The sequence below is a fragment of the Phalacrocorax carbo genome, chromosome 17 (genome assembly GCF_963921805.1).
Source record: "Phalacrocorax carbo chromosome 17, bPhaCar2.1, whole genome shotgun sequence".
NCBI classification, from domain to species: domain Eukaryota; kingdom Metazoa; phylum Chordata; class Aves; order Suliformes; family Phalacrocoracidae; genus Phalacrocorax; species Phalacrocorax carbo.
Window position 1 is genome coordinate 5473424 of NC_087529.1, and position 21953 is coordinate 5495376.

The 21953-nt window shown below is 44.4% G+C and overlaps 1 protein-coding gene across 3 annotated transcripts in view; it reads right to left on the reverse strand.

The window, feature by feature from the left end:
- Positions 1 to 21953, reverse strand: part of ACACA (acetyl-CoA carboxylase alpha) — a 111224-nt gene that overhangs the window by 21768 nt on the left and 67503 nt on the right. For all 3 annotated transcript variants that reach the window (XM_064467723.1, XM_064467724.1, XM_064467722.1), the window contains 5 exons: positions 13498 to 13641; positions 12611 to 12731; positions 10084 to 10180; positions 6244 to 6340; positions 5378 to 5513 (listed from right to left, as the gene is read on the reverse strand). In XM_064467723.1, the coding sequence (XP_064323793.1) occupies positions 5378 to 5513; positions 6244 to 6340; positions 10084 to 10180; positions 12611 to 12731; positions 13498 to 13641 (595 nt within the window). The remainder of the gene's footprint in view (positions 1 to 5377; positions 5514 to 6243; positions 6341 to 10083; positions 10181 to 12610; positions 12732 to 13497; positions 13642 to 21953) is intronic.

The following is a 21953-nucleotide window of genomic DNA, read 5'->3' on the forward strand; positions in this document are numbered from 1 at the left end:
ACAGGACTGTATCCTACATTTCTTTCCCAGTGCTTTATAAAGCTTTCATTTAGAAATCCCAAACAATAAATCTACTACTTCTTTAGGGGTATTTTCACAGCCAAATAGATGAAATTTCCCTCAGTATTCAGCCAAACTTCCCCTCCTTCCCCATTCCCATTAATTTCATATTACTACTCCTTGCATCACCCCACATAATCTCTCCATTCCTTTGGGCTTGCTATAAATAGCAGGAGGCTTTTCAGTAGTTTTTTTTCCTTAGACACACTACAGGTATTCACTTCTCTTGTCTCCCGGGACAGTATTTTCAATCCCCTTCACCACTTTTGTTCTTTGCTCAGCACCTCCCAGCTTGCCTAATTTGTTGTGGCCATTAAAATACCAGTGCATAGAACAGAAGAACTAAGTGGGTTGCATGTATGTACCATGCACGTGTGCTGGCCTGCAGTAACAGCCTTAAAAGACTGAGACACTTCTCTTCATTTAAAATCCTTACAATCACTTGGGAAAGTCATGACTTCCCAGGAAGAAAGAGACTCCAGCCAGGGTCCCCTTGTCATTTAACCCCAGTTTAACATTAAGCATTAACATAGGTAAGCACTTAAGTGTTTGGGAAATACACACACTCTTACATATATATACACGCACACTAACACATACAGAGCAAGCGAGAGAGGTGTATATAAAGAGAGTGTGTGTGTGTATATTTATATATATAAGCACCATAGGCACTGATGTGATCTCTCCAGCTCATTTGCAAGGTCATTGTCCAAGTACCCAAGAAAAGGACTTTCATGTTATTTAAGAAATGTCAAATACTGATGAACTGAAGAACAATTTATTTCCTTTAATTGCAAATAAACATCAATTCTGTCAGAGACAGTGGGGACTGAGAACCAAACAAAACTCCAACCTTTTCCTTTGTCCTGAGCAAAGAAAAAGACCTCAAAAGGGGTGACAAATTTATTACTAATTACACAATTATTTTATTATGTAGTGCCAGTAATAAACCACTTGAAGTACTTTCAGCTAATTCTAGTGTTAAGAAAATAATTGCTTGATTCAAATTATTTTAACTGAATTAATTCTTTACTAGACATTTTTTACTAGTGCTACATAATAAAATAATTGTGTAATTAGCAATGCATTTTTCACTCCTGCCAAGGGTATATATTTTACTCAGGTTAAGCGTAGAAAAAAGAAGCGCTGCTTGTTTGAACAAGGCAGAGGGAGGAGGCGCAGAGAAACTGAGACACACTGGATGCTTTCTGTGCATAGCTCCAAATCTCTTTCAGGTTTACCAGGTGGCATCAGCAGGTCAGGGAATTACTTCTGGGTCTACAATACCTTCAGGATCAGACTGTCAAAGCCATCCAGAAGCATGAACGTTACCGCTATGCGGTTCTGTACTACGTTACCCCTTTTGGGATCCCGCAATACAGCGCGTCATCTTCCTGGATCACCCCAGCAGCCCTAGCTTAGTATTTCATATATGGATTTACACCAGCTGCTGGCTTCAAGGTCAAGGGACCTGCTGCTGCACTAGTTTCAGAACTGGCTGTAAATGCCCCTGTTGTAGAGGATTCCCCCCCCCCCCCACCTCTTTTTTTTTACGGTAACAGCTTCCACTAATAGAGACCAAGTTTTGCCCAAATAAAGAAGAGACAATCCCACTGCCACCACCGAAAGGTCCCCACAGTGCCACACACAGCTCCGGACCACAGAAGGTGCAAAGCTCCAGAGACGAACCAAGGGGAACTGCAGTGGCCACAGGCTACAGAAGGACTCCTGAACTGTCTCTGGCATTAACAGCAGCCTGCTCTTCTGCAGGGTGTTCCCTCCCTGCCGTCTCAACGGTTCCATTTGCCTACACTTCCCACTTCAGCGAGGTGGGACTCTTAAAGAACATACATTTTTAAGAGGTAAAATATAAGTAGAGTTGATGAAGATCATAAAAATACTGCAAAGACAACCCAAGACACCTGCCTGTAGACCCCGTGGCCAATCACCAGAACACACAACCTCCCCGATTAATGTTAATACTGTATTTGAGTGTGAAACTACGAAACATTTGCCATACGGTGACAACTGCCTCTTATTTGCAGTTTTGCTGCATTCTCCACTCTTACTACAGAAAATAGTGCACCAAATTTAACTGCTGCAGGTGGTTAAATGATGCCAGGTCTCGATGCTGGCCACTCAAGCTCTGTGCTCAAGCTGCCTGTGCAGCCCTAGTGCCTTGGTAGGGTGCAGACTTTATGAACTGTTAATGCTGTAACTAACACACTTACTACGTTGAAAACAAAACCCAATCCCATCCATCATCATCCGCACAGCAAAGAACACCACACACATTTTAAGCACAGGCTGTTTGCACAGCTGTTCTTGCAAAGAAGTTGCTTACATTGAGGCTGGAAAAATTAAAATTAAATATTATATTTGTGGGCCAAATTTACTTCCTGCATTAATTTAAACCTCACGTAATAAGCCACGTGCAAGACAGAAATGCTGCAGAGGTCCTCTACGAAGAGCAGTGCTGTTACTCAGCAGGGCAGACAGCGTTTGCAGCCCACTCTCCCATTCTGTGCCTGCCTGCTCAGCTGCAGTGTGCATCAGCGTCTACTACACATAGACATGAAATCTGCTGGAAGCTGTTATCGTTACACCGTATGTGTAAATATTGGCAGTCAGATGCATCAAGCATGCTAGGAAGGCTGCAGACAGCTTTTTGCATTTCCATAGTGTCGGGCAGCGTGCCCTGAACCTCCAAAGCTGGAACGGATCTCATCAGCTTGGCTGGATTATCAGATAGGACCTGAAGGTAAACACCAGGCATATATTGGCTGCAGACACATAATGTCCCTCATAAACCCATTACATACAAGCAATACCGTCATTCAACATCCAGGTAATCAGAGATTTAAAACAGCCTTTTCATTCTGCTGAAATTTTTTTTATTGTTATTTATAACCTGTCCCAGGAAAAAATAATAAGTAAAACATGAAAAACCAACTGCGAGTGACCCTGTAGCACAAGCAGTGCTGCAGTTTAATGTCGCGGGGATTTGCATGCTATCAAACTATTCATGCCGAGTCCAAGACCCTGGTGCTAATTTCCAGTAAATTTCACGCTTGATGTCTCCCCGTTGTGGGTCACTGCCGGTTCGCCTAAATAAACCACTTCCAAATGGCTCCTCCATCTAAATATTCAAGCCAGTTTTTATAATTTAATTTTGCATTATGCTGAATAGCCTTCCGGCCAGATAGAGCTCATTGAGGAAACCACCAATACCATTGTGATATGCCTTTATTTATGTTATTTATTTATTTATTTTACGGCTTGAATTAGACCTCCTAGGCCGACTAGTAAAGAGAGGGTTTCCCCCCCCCCCCTCTTTTTTCCCCCCTCCGCTAATGTCAATTTTCAGCATAGCAAGAGCTGTCTCTAATCTTTTCCTACTCATTACACACAATTTTGGAGTCATTTTACCCACAGTGCAGTCGGCTCCTGGCAGTGTGTTTGTGTGCACTGAGGGGTGGCATAATTGTTTATTTTCCATCCCTGCATAATCCCCAGCCAGCACTGAAACCAAAACTGCAAACACCTCCCCAAGGAACGCAGAGAGTGTCAGGAGAGACCAACGCTTGCTACACGGGCCCCAACAGCAAACAATATGCAGGAAAATGCACGGACCAAGGTGCAAATTGCAATAGGTCTGTTCTTCCCTCCTCTGCGGTGACTCTCTCCTCCTCCTGCTACCAGCTGGGGATATGCAGTACAAATATTAACATCCTCATAGTGCCTTTTCCACCTCGGGCTCCTGGTCCCAGTTCCAAAGCTAACCTCAGTTTCTGAGGAACCCAGCAAAGGGCACTGGCAAAGCCAACAGATCTCACAACGCAGTAAGGCAAAATAATATTGTGACTTTACCGAGCATTCATTAATTCACTACTTCCCTGTAAGTTGTGCGCTAGGGAAAACAAGTCATGAAGGGAGTGCAGCAGCAACACATGGAGCAGAAACCATCCTGAAGGGTAATACGGTTACCCTCCAGGGTAATGAGGAAAGAATTTTGCCATCTTTTGCCATCTTCTGTCTTTGAATCTGCAAACTCAGTGGCACTGCTTTCTGCCCTGTTAATGAGACGGCAGAGCAAGACAGCCTTTGTCGTCCTGCCAGTCTTTCCAGAGCAGGAACTTTTACTGTGTTAAAGCATCTGTAACTTTTCTTCTGTGTTTGTTAAGTGCCACATGCAGGTAAGAGGCCGTAATCTTTTACTTATTTAAATTTTATAGTATCAATCTCACGTTCTTGGCACTTCACAAAATTTAAAGCAGCAATACGTGGTGCAAAAATCTAACTGCTGGTACATTAACTCAGCGGTTTTATAACTGTTCAGTTCCTATGAACATCACTACCACCAAGAGAGCCAACTGGGAGACAGTCGTTGATAGCACAATATTACAGTGGGAAAAATCACCAATGAGACGTGTTTTTACTTGACAGAATATGCTCATACATTTTTGATATGCAATATTGCTGGCTTATCCAGCCCCAATTTTAAGTTGAGGCAGAAGAGTATTAAGTTTTCGGAGCAGAAGGGGTTTCCTGAGATTAGTGTTTAATTAGCTGAAGTTGGCAGCTGTAAATTTTGTTAGCAACTAGACCACTGTTACCATCCAATTACCTGCTCTCGCTGCAGACGATCTGGCCGGTTCCTGTAACTGTACATGAGGGTACATATAAAAATACAACTGCATTGCTTACTCTGAAAAGAACTCGCTACCAAATTTGCACCTATGCAAATTTGTTATTCCTGCTATGTGCCTATTAAGACACGATAGACATGGGGACGAGAGGAATGAAACCTTTCATCACCCCAGCTACTGCAGCGTAGAGTGTCCCTTTCCTCTAGCTGGTTGTGCAACAATCACAGCTGACTTTCAGCAGAGCTGGGCAGGGCGCTGACATGATTTCAGAGGGCTGACATGTCCAAACACTCTGGTAAGCCTAGAAAAGTATCCCCTTTTCAGCATTTCTAAGGGAGGTCACATACTTGCCATGAAAGAGGGGGGCTGCATGCAGACTGCATCAAAGACAGGTGAGGTAGATCCACTCTGCAAGTTCATGGGTACAAGCTGTCACCACAGTTAAGCCAATCCAATAGCTAGTTGCTGCCCAAAGACATGGCCTGTCTCTGCCCCTTGCCACATACTCCCACTGCTGGTCTGTCCCAGAGAACCGCTTCAGGATGCTAAACCAGTAGAGCTAGTGCTGGTGGGTACGCCGCAGCGGGGAACAGCAGCGGTGCCCTGAGCAGTAAAAAACAAGCTCCTCTACAGGACAACGCTAAAAAGGGATCCAAAGTAATGGTTACCTTTCATTCCACCAGAGAAGCCTCTCCAGTTAGCAAAGACCATCAGAGGCAGCCCTTCTCTGTTAAAGTCATTGATAGCCTGCGCAGTTTTAAAGGCAGAGTCAGGGAACCACACCTGACCAGCCTGCTGGATTATCTGTTGGGAATAAAAAAGCTCATTAAGCCTTGAAACGTTTACATTAACATAAGAGTTAGCACAAAAATACAGAAATAGATGCAACGAGAGCTGCAATGTGGAACCAGCAACGAGGAATACAGCACATGAAGTGCTTACATTCTGTTTGCCCACAGAAAAATTGGGACAATCCGTCTGTGAACAATATCAGCAGGAATGTTCCCACTGATTTATCTAGAAAGAGGCATAGAGATGGTACAGAAAGCCAGGTACTACGACTCCTGTAAGCCGGTGAAGAAGAAGAAGAGAGAGAAAAGGATATGCAAAGGAGAAAACCCAAAAGAGATGATGAAGGGCCAGAGCTGTGAAATCAGGAAGGAGAAAAGCAAAATGTCAGAGCAGAAAGAGCATGAAACACTATGGTCACAGCAAGAGAACTGGGAAATGACTTTTGCTTGCCCAGTCTCCCAGGCCCTAGTCCTTGCATCTCACCTAAGTCACAAGAGAGGCAGGACTGCTGGGGAATGGGTCTCCTGTATGAATGGCCAATACAACTGACCATTCACTCCTCCCAGCAACTGCCACATGTTAGCACCCCAGCAAGGAATGGCTATACATCTTGTCCCACAATTGGCACAAAAAAAAAAAAAACAAACCCCAAACCAAAACACCCCAAACATCAGAACAAATGCTCTTTCCACAGAGACATTTGCAGAGGACAAACAAGCAACCGAGCACACGTTCAGCCTACCTTGGCCTCAGAGTCCAGGTTTGCAGGATCAGCAGGGATGCTGAGCTCCACCGTTCTCGTTTCTACGGCAACTACTCCTACAGGTATTCCTCCCAGCCTGGTAGCATGCGAGACAAATCAAAATTCATATTTCTATTGTTACACAAATAGAAATTTTTTCCAATTTGCATCAAAATGCTCAAGAGAGACAAATAATGGAGGCAAACGACGGAAGACGGATTCTGGCCTTTCTGAAGAGTTTAGACATGTGGCTGGAGAATTTCAGAGTAGAATTTACAGTTCTCAAAGCAAAATCTAGTTCTAAAAATTAGCACTAAAAATTAAATAAACCAAAGCCCAAATTTTGAACGATATAGCTACATCTCCACCAGCCTTCACAAGCCACCACACAGATTTTGATACTGAGACTCTTGACCACAAAAAATAAACACTAAGACCCAAGGCTTCCCAATGCCCGTTTTCACAAGCACTGTCAGCTGATTAAATACACCCGCAGGCTGCATGTCTAAGCAATGCTGATGTCTCCGCCACCCTAAACCTCCACTGCTTACAAAAACTCCCTCTCCCAAGAGGTTAGGGTGAATGTTGCATAAAGGTTTGGGTTTGTCATCTACCTCCTTTCCCAGACCCGCTGCTGCAGGATGACTGCAAGGGTGGGAAGGGTGCAGGGACAGAGGATGGGCAGGGAGCGTAGGCACCAGGGAGGATGCTCGGCTCTGCTTTCCAGCATGTAACCACTCCTTTACACAAAAGGCATCTTGCTTGTGAAGACAACCGCTAACTCCCAGGACGGGAGTCCCAGCAGAGCCTCCACTGCCTCCTCAGCCACCTCAAGCTGGATGACATGCGCTGCAGGCAGAAAAAGCGACAAGGCCTATGTGCACTAGGGGGTTGAAAATATTCCCATTCACTATGATTAAGAGTCTGCCTAGAAACCCGTAATTGCAGAAGCCGTCTTAAATCGGTAACTTATAACTTCTATATTAGGGCCCATGTGACCTAATAAAGAACATCTTTATCCAAGTATTACAGTTATTTATTGAACTTGAAAACAGCTCAAAACAACTTCTGTTTTCCATTATACTTCATATAAATTTTATCAGGCTAGCACATGAAGATGCTACATCTTGTTTTATAGTGTGTCCCTGGACAAGTTGCCATAGAATAATAAAAGACAATTTACAGCCAACAGCACACATATTCCAAACATACATACAAAAAGATGAGTTTTGGCAGCACTTACAGTAACAATCCCAGAAGAATACATTCGTATTTGTTTTTTCAAAACGCCACTGCTTTTGAAAGAAGTCAGTTTCATTTGTATTATATATACCTGTATGTGAGAGTCCGGGGCAACTTGGAATTTGTCAGAAGAAAATGCAAGTGAGGCTGAGCATGGGCCTGGACAGAGACCTTCTAGCTTTGCCAAATCATTGATTTCCCACCCCGCTCCCTGACCCCCAGTATACTGCTTAACCTTTTTAGCCTTCAAATAATTTTAAGCCTTTAAATAATTACAGAATGTTGTGAGATAAAACTTTAGAGTGTCATGGATGGCAGATAAAAACACCGAAGTGTATCAAAAGGTCACAGGACATCCCAAGGTTACGTGCTACAATTAGGAGCGGTGTCAGCAGGTATTTTCGGCTCCTCTCAACAATGTATAAAGATCAGACAACATTCTGAGTGGAAAGGACCTTCAGGGGTAATAGCACTCAGACCCCTGGGACCAGCAGTAGTCAGAGACATGAAGCTCCAAGAAGGCCGAGCCGAGCTGCACCTGCACACGAATGCCCCCTTCGCTCAGCAGCAGCTCGCCTCTAGCTGGGCTTGCGCAGCCCACACACTGCCAGGGTGCTCTGTCTTGAGCTCAGACTCCTCCTCCTGCCCTGATATGGTATCTGAGGAAATGGGTATGTTTCACTGTATCACATTCTGCACTAGGATAGTCCAAAGGCAGTTTCAAACCCAGTAAATACCCCTGAAAGTCGTCAGAAGAGAGCAACAGAGGGACATTTTGCTGAGCATGGTCTCGTGTCTGGAAGCCTCCTTCAGTTACTATGCAGCATTTCATTAACATATTAACAGAGCTCCTGATGGCTGTTTTAGAGATGCCCAGAACAGGCACAACCCCCAAGACGTTGCACCTGAGCTCTAGTGAATGCCATAAGCGTTGCTATTTACGACCTCTCATTAGAACTCTGTAGAGCTGTGGCTCTAGAGTCTAAAAGAGAAATGGGAGTTCCTGGTGCCAAATATTCTGGGCCACGTGTGTTATCAACATCATGGAGATAAGAAGCAGCATTGATTCATGGCTAATATCGGCTGGGAGCCTAGTCGGCCATCCCAGTTGCACTGTGCTTTTCAGGAACAGTGGTGCCTCTCCCTGTCTCCCACTGAATGCTCTGGTAATCAGACACAGCATCGCCAGGGATATCCTGGTGCTGTGCTCAGCCCTTGGGTCACCGGTCTGGTGTGGCTAGAGGCTGACGGAGTCAGACCCCAGGGGTGGCCACAGATTTCCAGAAGATTGTAAGCATTATCAGGTGATTTGGATCTGGATTGTTGGCACTGCGATAGTGGCAGCACGGGAGGGGAAAGATCTGTAAATAAAAGATTTTTCTTTGATGCAGACTTCTGGTAGGAAGTGAGGCACTCTGAACGCCCATCATGCACAGGCACGACCGTATCTCATTAAATGTAACACCCAAAGCCTCCAGGATCCCATTCAGGCACTTCAGGGTTTTTTTTTCCTCTCCTCCTTGTTAACAAAAATAAAAACCAAGCTGACAATTAACCAAAACCACTGACATCAATTAGGAGATGGGAGTCTGCTGGAGGCAAGAGTATGAAGTTCTGCCTTGAGAGGAGAGCTGGCTGTAGTCTGAGGAATGAGGAATGGCAAAGGATAAACATGCTGCATTTGGACAGCCCGAGCACTTGTAGTGGAAGCTCAAGGGAGATAAATGTACTCTTTCAAAATGACTTTATTATGAGAGGAAGTAGACAATCAGATCACGAAACTCACAGTGCCATTTTGGAGGGGGCAAAAAAACTAGAGAAACTAGAAAAGAGGTGATTGAGTGGGTTTTGAGCCCAGATGTGATTTGCATTCTGTCAAAATGCAGGATCGTATCTCCAGGCTTCCGCTTCAGGCCAGCACTGAGAGTTCACGGACCTGCAGCACCAGGAATGACCCGGGCTGCAAATATTTTCAAGGCAGAGATCTAAATCTTGAGGCAACGGGGAACATTTTAGAATCCTGCACAGGCGCCACTTCACAGCAAGGTAAGGGGAAGTGACGCCCTTGGGGAGGAGGTGAGTGCCACGGTCCTCTGGAACTACGCATCTCTGCATCATGAAAAGCAACTACGATCAGGTGTGGCGGGTGCTGGTTTGGAAAAATGCTGCAAGTTATTCCACGCAAACCTCAACGTGAACTCCATGCAGAGTTTCTTACAATTTGCTGTAGTTTTAGCTGAACTTTTCTTGCAAGTCAAATAAGATTGCAAAACAAACTGCATAATGTACCTTCAACGTAAAGTCAGAGCTGCAGGAAGGCCTCACTGTGCTACCATGTACCTAGCAAAGGATATATTGTCTGCCATAATTTTTAACAATATCTCTTTTTGTCTTTTGTGCACGTTAAAGCTGTCACCTCCAAGCAAAGCAGGAGAAACGATCAGACCATGCTTCATTCGTGTGGTAAAGAAGTATCCTATTCAAGTAATGACTTATTTTTACTTATAGTCATCAGCTTTCAAAGGAGGTTCTAGAAAAACGCAAAGCATAACGACAACTTGATTTCTACAGATGTCTAAAATGCCTCTTAGCATTTACCTTGCTCTACCAACCACAACTGTCTGTGCCCAGGGCTGCATGATCTCCACGAATGAGCCATTGTCGAAGAAACCACTTAGCCACTGTCCTTTTTGACCTAAAGGGAAGGGAAAAAAAAAGGAAATATCAGAGGAGGGAGGGAGGGAAAAAAAGAAGAGAAAATATAAAAGGGGCAACTGAAACTTGCTTTAAAATGCCAACTGAAGAACTTAGCACTGTCTATTTATTTATTTTTAAATAGATTGTAATACAAGGGAACATTAGACAGCTGAGCATTTGTCTGCCTTCAGCCATCATGTCTTATTTCATTTGCTAGTCTGCATAAAGACAGTCATTTATCAGCAAAAGCATCATTTATTGTTAAACGATGGGGTTCAGATAGCAGAGGGACTTCGCACGCTTTTAAATAAATAACTGTTTTTTTCAAGACTTTACAAACATTTGTCAAAAGGCGGTGAAGTCATTAAAGATGTTTTTCAAAATGCCTATTTCTACTTTAAAACTTATCTTGTATTTTAAAGGAAAGATTAGGCAGAATCAAGAGAAAAAAGGAATGCTAAAGGAATTCAGGAACTATATATAAAAATGTCTATGATATATTAAAACTAGACCACATATCTGAGCATGTTCCATACATTCTTTCAGAAAAACTGAAGCGAAGTACTCTGATACCAAAAACCTACTTGCTCCACAGAAGACACCAGTTCTTCCTGAACTAGAGCATGCTTCAAGAGTCACCATCCCGGATCAGACCATTTGCTCTCAGACCTATTCTCTTGCCCAAAGAAGGCAGAAACTTCCTAATGCCTGAGAGAAATCAAACTGTTCCCGAAGAGCACATTACCAAGATGACTGTGCAGTTCTAAGAGGAATAAACTTTTCCTGACCCTGGCAGACAATCAGCTTCTTATCCTGAGGTATGAGGGCTCGATTACCCTGATCATGCTAACTATGAACTAGTATTATTTGTCCTTTATAAAGCCAGTGCAGTATCAGACTTGGGGTTCCTCCTGCATCACAAACTCCAATATATTGACACCTCTCCGTCCCCACGTGCAACAACAGATCTGTACACTAACAATCCACATACATTCCATCAAATAAAATTCCCGGGATGACGATTACCCCTACGGGAAGCCGGGTGGCAGCTTATGGTGTATTTCTCTACATTCCACATGTGTGTCTGAAGTGGACACAAAAGACACTATGAATGAGTTAAGTCTCATGCTGAACTGTGCGGTGGCATGGCACTATTTCCACTCTCCAGACAGGAAAATGTGGCAGGAAGGTTTTCCAATATTTCAGCTTGGACCCTACTCCAGTGAATGGGTAAGGGCATGACAAAGAGCCTTCATTTGGGCTGAGTGGTGAGGCTGGAGTGGGGAGTGACAAGTACGATCTGCAGACAGCTCTCTTTCTGCAGTCCTCCAGCCTGTATAAGCTGTATATCCCAAAGTCAAGGCACTGGGATACGCCACCCCCCCAGAAATCGCAACTCTCTGGGGACACCTGCTTTCCACCGGGACTTTGTGAAACTCCACAAAAAAATAAAAATGAAACCCCCAAATCCCTGCCAGCTTTACCCCTTGGCACACAGCTTCTGAGGAATGCTTTAATCTGAACAAGCACCTCTGCTTCTGCAAACCCAAGTCCAAAACCAATTAAAAGTGGAGATCCAAGCAAGCTAACCTCTGCTGACTTAAACAGGATGGAGAGTGTTTTATCAAAACCAAACTTGTAATTACTGTGTTCTACATTCCTTGCCTCTGTGGCCCCACTGTAAAATGTGACCATCCATTTCAAAATTATCTCTTTATCGTGAGCCCAAAGCTGATCGTTTAGATTCTGGCCTCGTGTCGGGCGTCAGTTTGAAGAATATCACGGCAATATCTCCTCTAATAAATGGCTTTAACTTTTCACCTAGGAGATATCTGCTTTAACTTATCACAGGGAATCATCTGCTTTCCTTAACGCTTCCACTAAATTAAAATCTGAAGTCACTCGATTTGGAAGCCAGCGTTAGCTGCACTCAGACAGCTGGATGAATTACTTGAGAGATGATGAAAAAATATTATCCAAAACCAGAAAACTTAGTTTATCACAAATCTCATTTTAGCCCCCCAAACTCATTAATAACAACAGGCATAATGGTTACCCAGTTTGCAGGGTACAGAGGCTGCGCAACCCCAGAAGCATGCATGGGGGTTCAGCGGTTTGCAGCATTTCTGATACAATTATTCTCCAAGATCTGCAGGAATACTGTGATTCCTTTAGCATATAGACCCTATCTACATGGACCTTCCTCTGAACCATAAAAAAAAGAAAATCTGTAAAAGTAACTAATAATTTTAAGTGTCCTCAAGCACTCAGAATTTACATTATATTTTTATATATTATATTCAAATTGTTTAGAACCAACTACTTTATAAACTCTGAAATATATTTGGATTGCAAACATAAAGCCTTGGCAAACAGTCTTGAAACAAGATGCATTATTGCACACCCTACCCACCAAAGAGCTACCTACTTGGATTTGGGCGCCCAGCCAGCAACCAGCGAGGATCATAAGGAGTCTTCGTAGGAACAAAGTCTATCGTTCTGTCTATAGGATCCTTGACTTTGAGAATGGGAACAGGGCTGTATACACTCTAAAGGTAAAAGAAAAATATTGAAGGAAGTAGTTCTCCTGAATGGCTCTGCACCAAACACCAGCTCTAAAGGACTTGGTTGGAATCCTCTTTCCCCCACACCACACACACCTTCGACTGATGGGATTCCAGAGACTCAACAAGAGCCCAAAGAAACTTCCAAGGTGCTCTACACACTCTCTCAAACCCTCCTTTGGCATCATATGGCATACATTGTACTTCATTTGCTCTTGAACTTCAGGCATAGCCAGCATTAGTGAGAGGTTGCCATTTAATTTTTGAAAGGTGACCAGGCCACCTGACTCATTCCATGCACTCTTTCCTGAAGGAAGGTGACCTGCATATTCTTCTTGTTGCTGCCTTCCTGGCTGCAGAGCAGCTTACACATATACATCAACTCCTACAAATTACTGCCTCAGAGGAGAACTTTGAGAGTCTTTTCAGTAAGAGACAATCCACTGCTTACAGAAAACCCTGCGGCCCAGAGTACTGAGGGCAGCACACCAGGGGAGTGACGTGAAAGTACCCAAGGCAGCGCCCGGCTGCCCCGCACCGCAGCTCCTGCAGCACTTTGAGACAAAAAATACTTTGTGTACTTCAATACCATAATGCTTAGCAGCCTTGATTATGAGCCTACACCATTTTGCTAGGCATCATACAAACGCAGAAAGAAAGCACAGATGCAGGGGCCCCCCCACCCCCCAAAACCCTGTGAACAAAGCGACTAGGTAATGGCACCTTGCACACCTGCAGGGCCAGGAATTACCTTGGGCATGTAGGAAAGCCACTGCAGAATAGTGTAGACTCCTTCAAAATCATCACAGACAGTGCTGTGCGTCACTCCGTTGTTGTGCATTATCTGGATCCCGCCCAGCTGGTTGTTGGAGGTATAAACTTCCCGTCCAAGCACCTTTTGAAAGAAAAGCAGGAAAACCATCAGAGGATGGGATGTGGCAAGGAGGTGTTGACTAAGGAGATACATACAAGCCCGTCCCTGCAGCAAGTCATGATCACTTCAACATCAAAGGATGGAGCAAACCACTTGCAAGAGACCTTCCCAAGCCCTGAGTGCAGGTAAGATCTATGACAGTGATCCCCAAAGGGAATGACACATGTGGGGAAACCGAGCCAGGGGGCAGTTATATGACTTGCCCTTCCCCAAGCAGCAATGGAGCTGACACGTGACCAAGTGTCCTGGGCGCTGACCCAAGCTCAGCTCACTAACTCAAAATTGCTCCAACTAAGATGACTGGGAGGGTAGACTCATTTAAACCTTTAACTGGGGATAAAAAACCAACCCCGTGCATGAAGATGGGTACAGCAAAGACAAAGCCCCACCAGCTCCTTAGAGAGACTGGAAAGAATAAGACTCTGACTGCTGGGCTTCCAATTCTGTTGCACGGCTCCATCTCTAATCTCAGCCCAGGCACCGCAGCTCTTTTCTCATTCTCCTGCTGTCTCTTTCCATTTGCCCTCTCACTGACTGATACACTGATCTCTCGGTCACTCGGCTTTCTGCTCCACTGAGTCCATATTACTAATAACACCTCTGCCACGGCCAGTTTACCTCATGAAGGCAGGAGCACATCATTACAAAATAAACTCATAACTTTGACATTCTAGCAAATACATGCCGTTTGTTATTTTTATGGGTTGAGTCTTTCTAACAGACAGAGGGCATTACATACCTGCTTCATTTAGATCTTAAAAACCCTCCTCAAACACAGACAAACAACCTGCCCTCCCCCACCAAACAACCAGCACAGCTTGTTTTAGGAAGAAGGGCTACCCCAAGAGAGAGGCAGCCCGGAGCCCAAGGCAACCCAGTCTTTACGGAAGGGATGCTTCGGTCTGACTTAACTGCCATCCCGACATCCAACAACGAGCGCTCCACCTGTAGTACAGAGGAACTCCACATTTCTCAGGATTTGACCTATTGGGCTGAAAGTAAGAACATGCTAAAGGGGTAGGAAAACAGAAAATTTTGATCTGGTTATAAAACTACCCCGGACCAATTAGCTTTTTTCCTGCACAACACCAGTTAATCACAGCTGAGGCCAGGGAGCCACTGTGCCCATCTAAAGCACTGCCTAACTGGCAAGGCACGATGCTATCCTTTGCCAACACCAAATTTATTTTCCTTTGGAAGAAAAAAGGCCCGGTGGTCTGGCATTTCACAAAACTCAGCGTTTTACAAGCACTGGACGATCCTCACAAAACTCCCTGAGAGATAGATGTCAGTTGAGGTTTATGTACAGAAGAAAATGAGGCACAGAAGTTATGCAACTAGCTCAGAAATTTAGAAGTCAATGTAAGCATTGTGGTTTTACACAGAGATGTTCCCTTCTGAGCTCAAACACTTTCATCTTCCTCTAACAAAATCAGTGCCATGAAAAGGCATGGTAGAAAAGATAGCAGCATAGATTTAGGTTCAAGTAGAAGAAAAGCACAGGCCTCCAGATGCCAGGCACAAGCCTAGCTAAATGCTTTCCACAGAGGAAAATAAAAATAAAGAGGATTTAAACTCCCCATCTACGAACTAATGCAAACGTATGTACATGCAAAATGGGCCTCTGCTGCTGCTTATCTAGAGACACTGTAGACAGCTCAGGTTTACCACTGCTGACAGGCAATGAAAACAGTCTAATATACCGCCTGCTCTCGCCTTTAAATCCCTTTTTGCAGATCAAGATAAATATGCAGTTCCTTTTCCCGAGTGCTCCAGACATTTCAGTGAAGTGGCAGAGCATTGTGAGGGGCTGTGCAAATGAAATCCCTCTGTAATACTGAGCGAGCGTAGTATTTACTTGTCAGTGTTTGTCAGCAGAGGCAACGTAGTCCCAAGCTGCATTTAAAAGTTGTACCAATGAGTGCTCGCTGCCTTCATTTGTATGACATATATGTCCACCCATGTGCACTTGCACCTGTGCTGAGTGCAGCAGGAGGGACATGTAATATGGGCACATGCAAGCTCTCGATCAGACCCTGAATTAAGCACAGTCCAAATGCAAAGCAAGCTACTCCACTCCCCAGTGGAGAATCCGTGCTGCCAAGGGGTTAGAGAGGCTGTCTTCCAGGGCTACTGCTAGGCTGGGTGCTGGTCCCCTAACCTGCTTCTGCACGTGTGCTCTTCGCTCTTCTCAGGAACGATGAGAGATCCTGCCAACTTGTTTCACACATGCAGCTGCAGACTGAATTGGGTGCCAGAGGTTAAAAGGCACTGAAGGGCTAGCCAGCTTATAGACAATGATCATTGGGCTTGAGAAAAAAATGAATGCAATAGCTCATCCATTCAGCTCTGCTAACCACCTCATCTCTGACCTCAGAGGACTACATTTTTAAGGGCTGACAAGTAATTCAATCTCCAATTAACAATCTTAAATGGTGCAATGCATATTGCTGTATAAATGTTTCTGCGAGAAAATATCCAAGGGTGAAAGAAAATACATCTGCTGGAGAAGTCCAAAACTGACGCTTCTGCAATTAAAGGATCCAGATTTTCCTCAATAAGACACATGGTCAGCAGATGCATGAGTGGATTTAGAAATGTTGCTAAATCAGTTAGACAGGTAATGCTAGAAAAAAAACTCATGGGAGAAAAGATTGCACAGGATTAAACCCTGTATCCGGTATGACCAGGATCTGTCAAAATTGTAAACTTCAAACCCTGAGAGTTCGGGTCTGCCAGGGAGGTACACTGAGTCACATAAAGTAGGAGGTGAAGAAGTAAAAGAAGCATTAGCCCAAGGCTTATAGAAGGCATCTGTCTAATAACCAAGCACGTGCGTGGAAGGGTTAAGTTTGCAAAGCAGGCCCTTCCTAGCAGAAAGGTTACTAGCACTCAAGGGAACAGTCAAAGATGCAGCTACCAGTCAGCTGCCATAGACCAGGGATCAGGAAAGGTCCAGCAAGAGGAGTGAGAAAGAACAGGTTCCAGGATTTTAAAGCTGAGATACACAATACACATATACCTGAATATTGGCAATATTTGACCCCTGATCTCGTGCTTAACCTGATGGCAAAAAACAGACAACAAAGAGCAGCCATGAACAACAAAGCACCAGACAGTAAGCTTCTGGCACCAAAAAATTTGCTTTAAATTAAAATTCTTTCCACCCAATCAAAGCTCGGAAACCCAGAAACCATGTTTCTGTCCACCTGGAGTTCGACATGCCGCCAGTCAATGGAAGCTGCTGTGGCTGACTGGCCCCACACAGAGATCCCAAACTTGCCCTTTCTGAAGTCTCTGGTGAGGACCCCTCACTTCTGTTATTACTCCGTCCCTGCACATTATGCCAGTGCCTTTGCATTTTGGACATAATTTCCTTTTCCAATTCAGCAGCAGCTGGTCTGACATTTCCGAGCGAGGTGCAGCAAGTGCTGCCTCCCTCCGCTGGAAGGTGTTTGCAAACAGATCTGCTTTCCTTTATACCAGCAGTCTTTCCCCTGCCACCCCTTCAAGCACTAGCACTAACCATACCCAATAAAGCGGGACTGCCACCACCTACTCCTTGTGTATTTGATGCCAAATCGTCTCCCGGTCGCTAGGGACCCAGGTTGGATTCATCTGAGCCACTCAGCCTCCCCCTTCCTTTGCTCCTGAAGACAAACCTTTCAAGTGTGCAGAAAGCAGTGCATTTAACAGGGTACATGGGACAAAATGCTTCCTCTGTGTCCCCATCTCAGCAAAAGGATGAGGACATCAGTGAAGTGGTCAGAAGGCAATGCTAGTTGTAGAACTGCACGTGTTAAAGCTCAGCCCATGACTGCAAGAACACACGCCATCTCCACATAATGCAACCTTTGATACCACGTGCTTACAAAATACACAGGCAGTATTGTCAACACTTACTTCATTTGGTCCTCCAAAAGCCACTCGCCCTACCGTAATGGGAAACCGCATTTCTTTTTACTTCAGAGGATCTTTTGGAAAGTACAAAGGAGAGCCAGGATTCTAGCAGCCTTTTCAGCCTTTAAAAGACCGTCCTCAACAGGTTTATAGGCATGTCATATGCATATTAATCATTTTCTAGCACTCAAACCCGTGATGACCAGCTGCTTTCTCTGTGCTCCTTTTCAGAAACTGAGCTGCTAGTTAGTTGAGACACTCACTGCAAAGCTGGTTTGGCTGCAAACTTGATTGGCTCATATGTTTCATCAAAGATGAAAGATCTGAAAAAATGACAGCAGAGGGCTTGAATGGGAATCATTATGTAACATAAGTGCTGTTATTATTCAGAGCATATCATGTGTTTATATCGAATATAAGTGCCAGATTTTTATCCAAATAATTTCAATAATTGCAATTCCCATCCCACAATTTATATTATCTGCCAGAAACCTGAAGCAGAAAAGGCACATGCACATACTATAAATAGCCTATTTTTCATAAACAGGCAGAAATAATCAGAATGAATGTCTCATCAGAAAACACAATGTAGGAACTTAAAACCTGACTGCTATTATGTGCAGTCAAGCCTCAACAGATCTTACAGTGTTCATTTCTATCACTCAGCTCTTCCCCCACACATATCATGTCATTAGAGGGTAAAATAGCAGCAACGCCGAACAGGAGAACCAAGCTGAGGTAGGATGCCAGCAAGAGCCGTGCTCCCGAACAGACCCGCTCCCGCGTCTTTAGCCTATTCGCATGGCGGGGCGAGCGCAGACACCTCCTCTCTGCCTGGAGACGGACTGCACTTCTTGCATTTCTAATCTATGAATGTGTGCAGTTCCTGCACTTTTAATTTACGAGCGTTCGGTGGGGGACCCTTCTGACTTGGGAACATATTGGCTCGGTCTAATGCTTGGAGATTATTAAAGTCAGAGCTATACTCCACTATCAAGTCTACAGATCTTTTATTTAGAAGATATGGTGCTCTAAATGCACAAAGAGCTCCCTGTCACCTTCACATTAAAGCCCCTAGTGCCTGGTAAATGGAATTATATAGCTGTCATCTCCTTTCCCCAAAGTTTTAAGAGTACAATGGGCTCATTTTTTCACACTCCATCCCAGCTTCAGAACTAAGAGACCTACTTTGTATTGATTTAAAGTCTCAGAAATAAATAAACCTGCTTCACCAATGTGATTCACAAGAAATTCATGATACACTATTGCATGATATATTTCAAGCTGTGGCTCCAGCTCTTTTTTTCCTTTGGTGAGTGATGGGGGAGGTGGGAGGTAGGGGGAGGTGGGGGGGAAGCTGACAGCCTGATGGTTATTGGGGATGGCTACTGACTGCAAATCCAGAAGCAGGTCTTGCTGGTGGAGTCTTTTTCTTGCTTTAATTTGGCGATATCAGAAGGGGAAGGGGAAAAAGCAATTGCACTTCACCTCGCAGGCACCAGGGGAAGGTGCATCCAGATGGACGCTGCAACTGCAGCTGGCATTTCTACACCACCTTCTGCCTGAAGATCCCAAAGCACCTTACCAATACAAAGGGAGCAGGGCTCCACAGCTGATCAGTACAGAAGAGGCATTCTCTCTGTTTGCAGATGGCAGCATGAAATGTTATTGGGAGGAAACAGTTTTTCCATCTTGCAATAATTGATGAGGATTTTTAAAATTTTCTAGATTGCAACAGAAAAATATTGCAATCTTGAGATCTGAACAAATATCAGACAGGGTCAAGATGTTTGCTTTTGACTTCTGAAATATTTGTTGTAGGTATTAGAAATAAAAATTAATTTGGAAAGAAAAGCTGGGGGAGGGGGAAGAACTTTTCATTTGGCAAAAAAACTCCAAAAGAGAAATTCATCAAAACTGATACTTTTTCCTGAAGAGCTCCAGTTTCAGTGAACTGGCATTTTCAAATGAAAAATGCCCTGTCAAAAATTTCTTGCCTAGCTCTCCTTACACAGTGTAGGGAGACTGCATGTTTTGCTCAAGGTCACTCCATCAGTCAGTGGTAAATCAAAAGGACTCAATATATTTTGCAAACTAAAATTACAGCCCCCTATTCTACATGGTGCAAACACTCATAAATCCCATCCACCCATAAAGCCCTAAGAACAATATTAACGATTGTCTCCATGATACTTAAAGATCTTGTTTTGGTCATTCCCTTGGTCACCTTCTGGACCCCAACAGAACCGTCTTCTTCAGAGACCATCCAAGGGGACAGATTGCAGTGCAGGTACCTCTGTCACCAGGAGAGTGAAACTTCGTTCACTTCACAGTGTGGGTTTAGATTGGATCATGAGGGAAGTGGCAATTCTGCAGTGCCATTCCTAGACTTGCCACTCAACCGTCCAGAATGGTAGATAATTTCTCTGCAATTCACTGCAGAAAAGACCCACAGGCAGGTCACCCTGATTTCCTCCCAGGGACACCCCAAGAGAGGGGAGGTCAGGACCAGTTATTATGGGACATGTTCAAAAAGCACCTTCTTCCACTCAGCTCGGGTGGAATGTCAGGTACCAGAGTTAACACTCCAGTAATAAGATACTCTGCAGGATCACCAGGACCTGGGATACAATCCTGGTCACATGAAACATATATAGGGTTTAGAATACATGAGAGTGTGCCTGGAGGGTACGGGAAGAGATTTAGATAAGCAGAATACAGGCCACTATGCTAAATTCCTCTTGAGCAGAAATAAATACACACACAGCCCCCACAGCACCGGCACCGTCCACACAGATAAACTGATCAAGATCCATATTAAAAATGATAGAAGGAGGAAGGAAAAAAAAAAGTCAACAGAAATCTATTAGACTTTCTTCCCTAAGCAAACATAAAGGGACTGATAATGCAATGCCTGGAACGTAAATTGTCTCTAATGGGAGCAATACACAAATATCACCACTTAAAGGAAGGCAATTAAAAATAAAATGCAGAAATGGAGGGTGGTGTTTGTTTATTTGCACTCATCTGAAGTCTAGGCATCCATCCTGCTTAATTCCTCTACACAGAGCAAAGACCATTGTGCTACCAAGACTGCCACCAACCAGACACTCCCAGTAACTAACACCCCTCACCGGCATTAAAAGAAATTAATTCTGCTCTCTTCCTCTTGCCAAATATTGCTAAACTGAGACTGACTCCTACAAGAGCTCTACTCTGATCTTGGTTCTCAAACCAGTGGCTTTGTTGGGGTGTGAGTGACAATCACCTACACCAGGGAGACCTCCAACAGCACCAAAGTCCTGCATCGGTTCTAAGGCAGCTGAAGGAACCAACATCCTGCCATGAAGCCACCCGAAACCATCCTTGCTCTCACCACATCATCTGCCGCAACCACCCAAGGCACAGCAGAGCGGCCCCTCCTGCTTCCCCCACCGCTGGAGCCAAGAGCGGGGTAACCTTGGTGAGATCCACGAGAGGAACCGACTGACAGTTAATGCTGTTGAAGTGTCAATTTCTGTTTGACATTTCCTAGACCCTCTTTGATTAGCATTCTCAAACACCCTGCGCCCATACGTATCTTCCTAATAGTCTTGCTGTGCCACTACAGAAAGATTCATATCATGCATTAATAATTATAATGCTTCTTTGAATGACAGGGATGGCACTTGCTGTTCTAACTCACATGATTGCTCTCACATGATTGCTTTGATGTAATCCCAAGACTGGAGTCTTCTTGAGCAGATACTGAGCTATCCCTGCCTTGAATCTCAAAAAAAGAGCTTTCCACATTCTGTATTTTACAGTAAAACCCCCAAACAGCATCAGGCTCACAGAGCTTTTATTTATTTTACCAGATTGTGAAAATGAAGGGTAAATATTACTGCTTGCAATACTGAAGACTGATCACTCACACAACACAGACTGACAGACTGCATAAGCTTGTATTCCTCACACCAAAGCTCCTCCAGTGAGCCTCAGACCTGACCCAGCAGCCTCTCATGTGGGCACAGCACCCCTGAGCAGCTCTGCCTGTTCCTCCCAAGCCCTGACCTGTTGTCTTACCCTGTTATTCCAGTCCCACGGCACCCAACCAATTTTGCAGCTTCCCTCAGCAGAGACCTGCAAACACCAGGTCAGTGCCAGGCTGCTTTAGCACAGACACCAAATGACATCCCAACAAGCAGGCAGGGTACGTCCACGTGTCAGTCAGAAGACACCGAAGAGCAGAAAGCATCAGAGAGCCATGTTGGCTGAAGTGCTTCAAAATAAACTACTCTCACTGAGTAACTTACATCTGAGGATAACCACCATCCGAGTGAGCCGGTTTCAAGCTAGCTCACATACACGCTGCTCCTTTGCCTGCCGTGCGG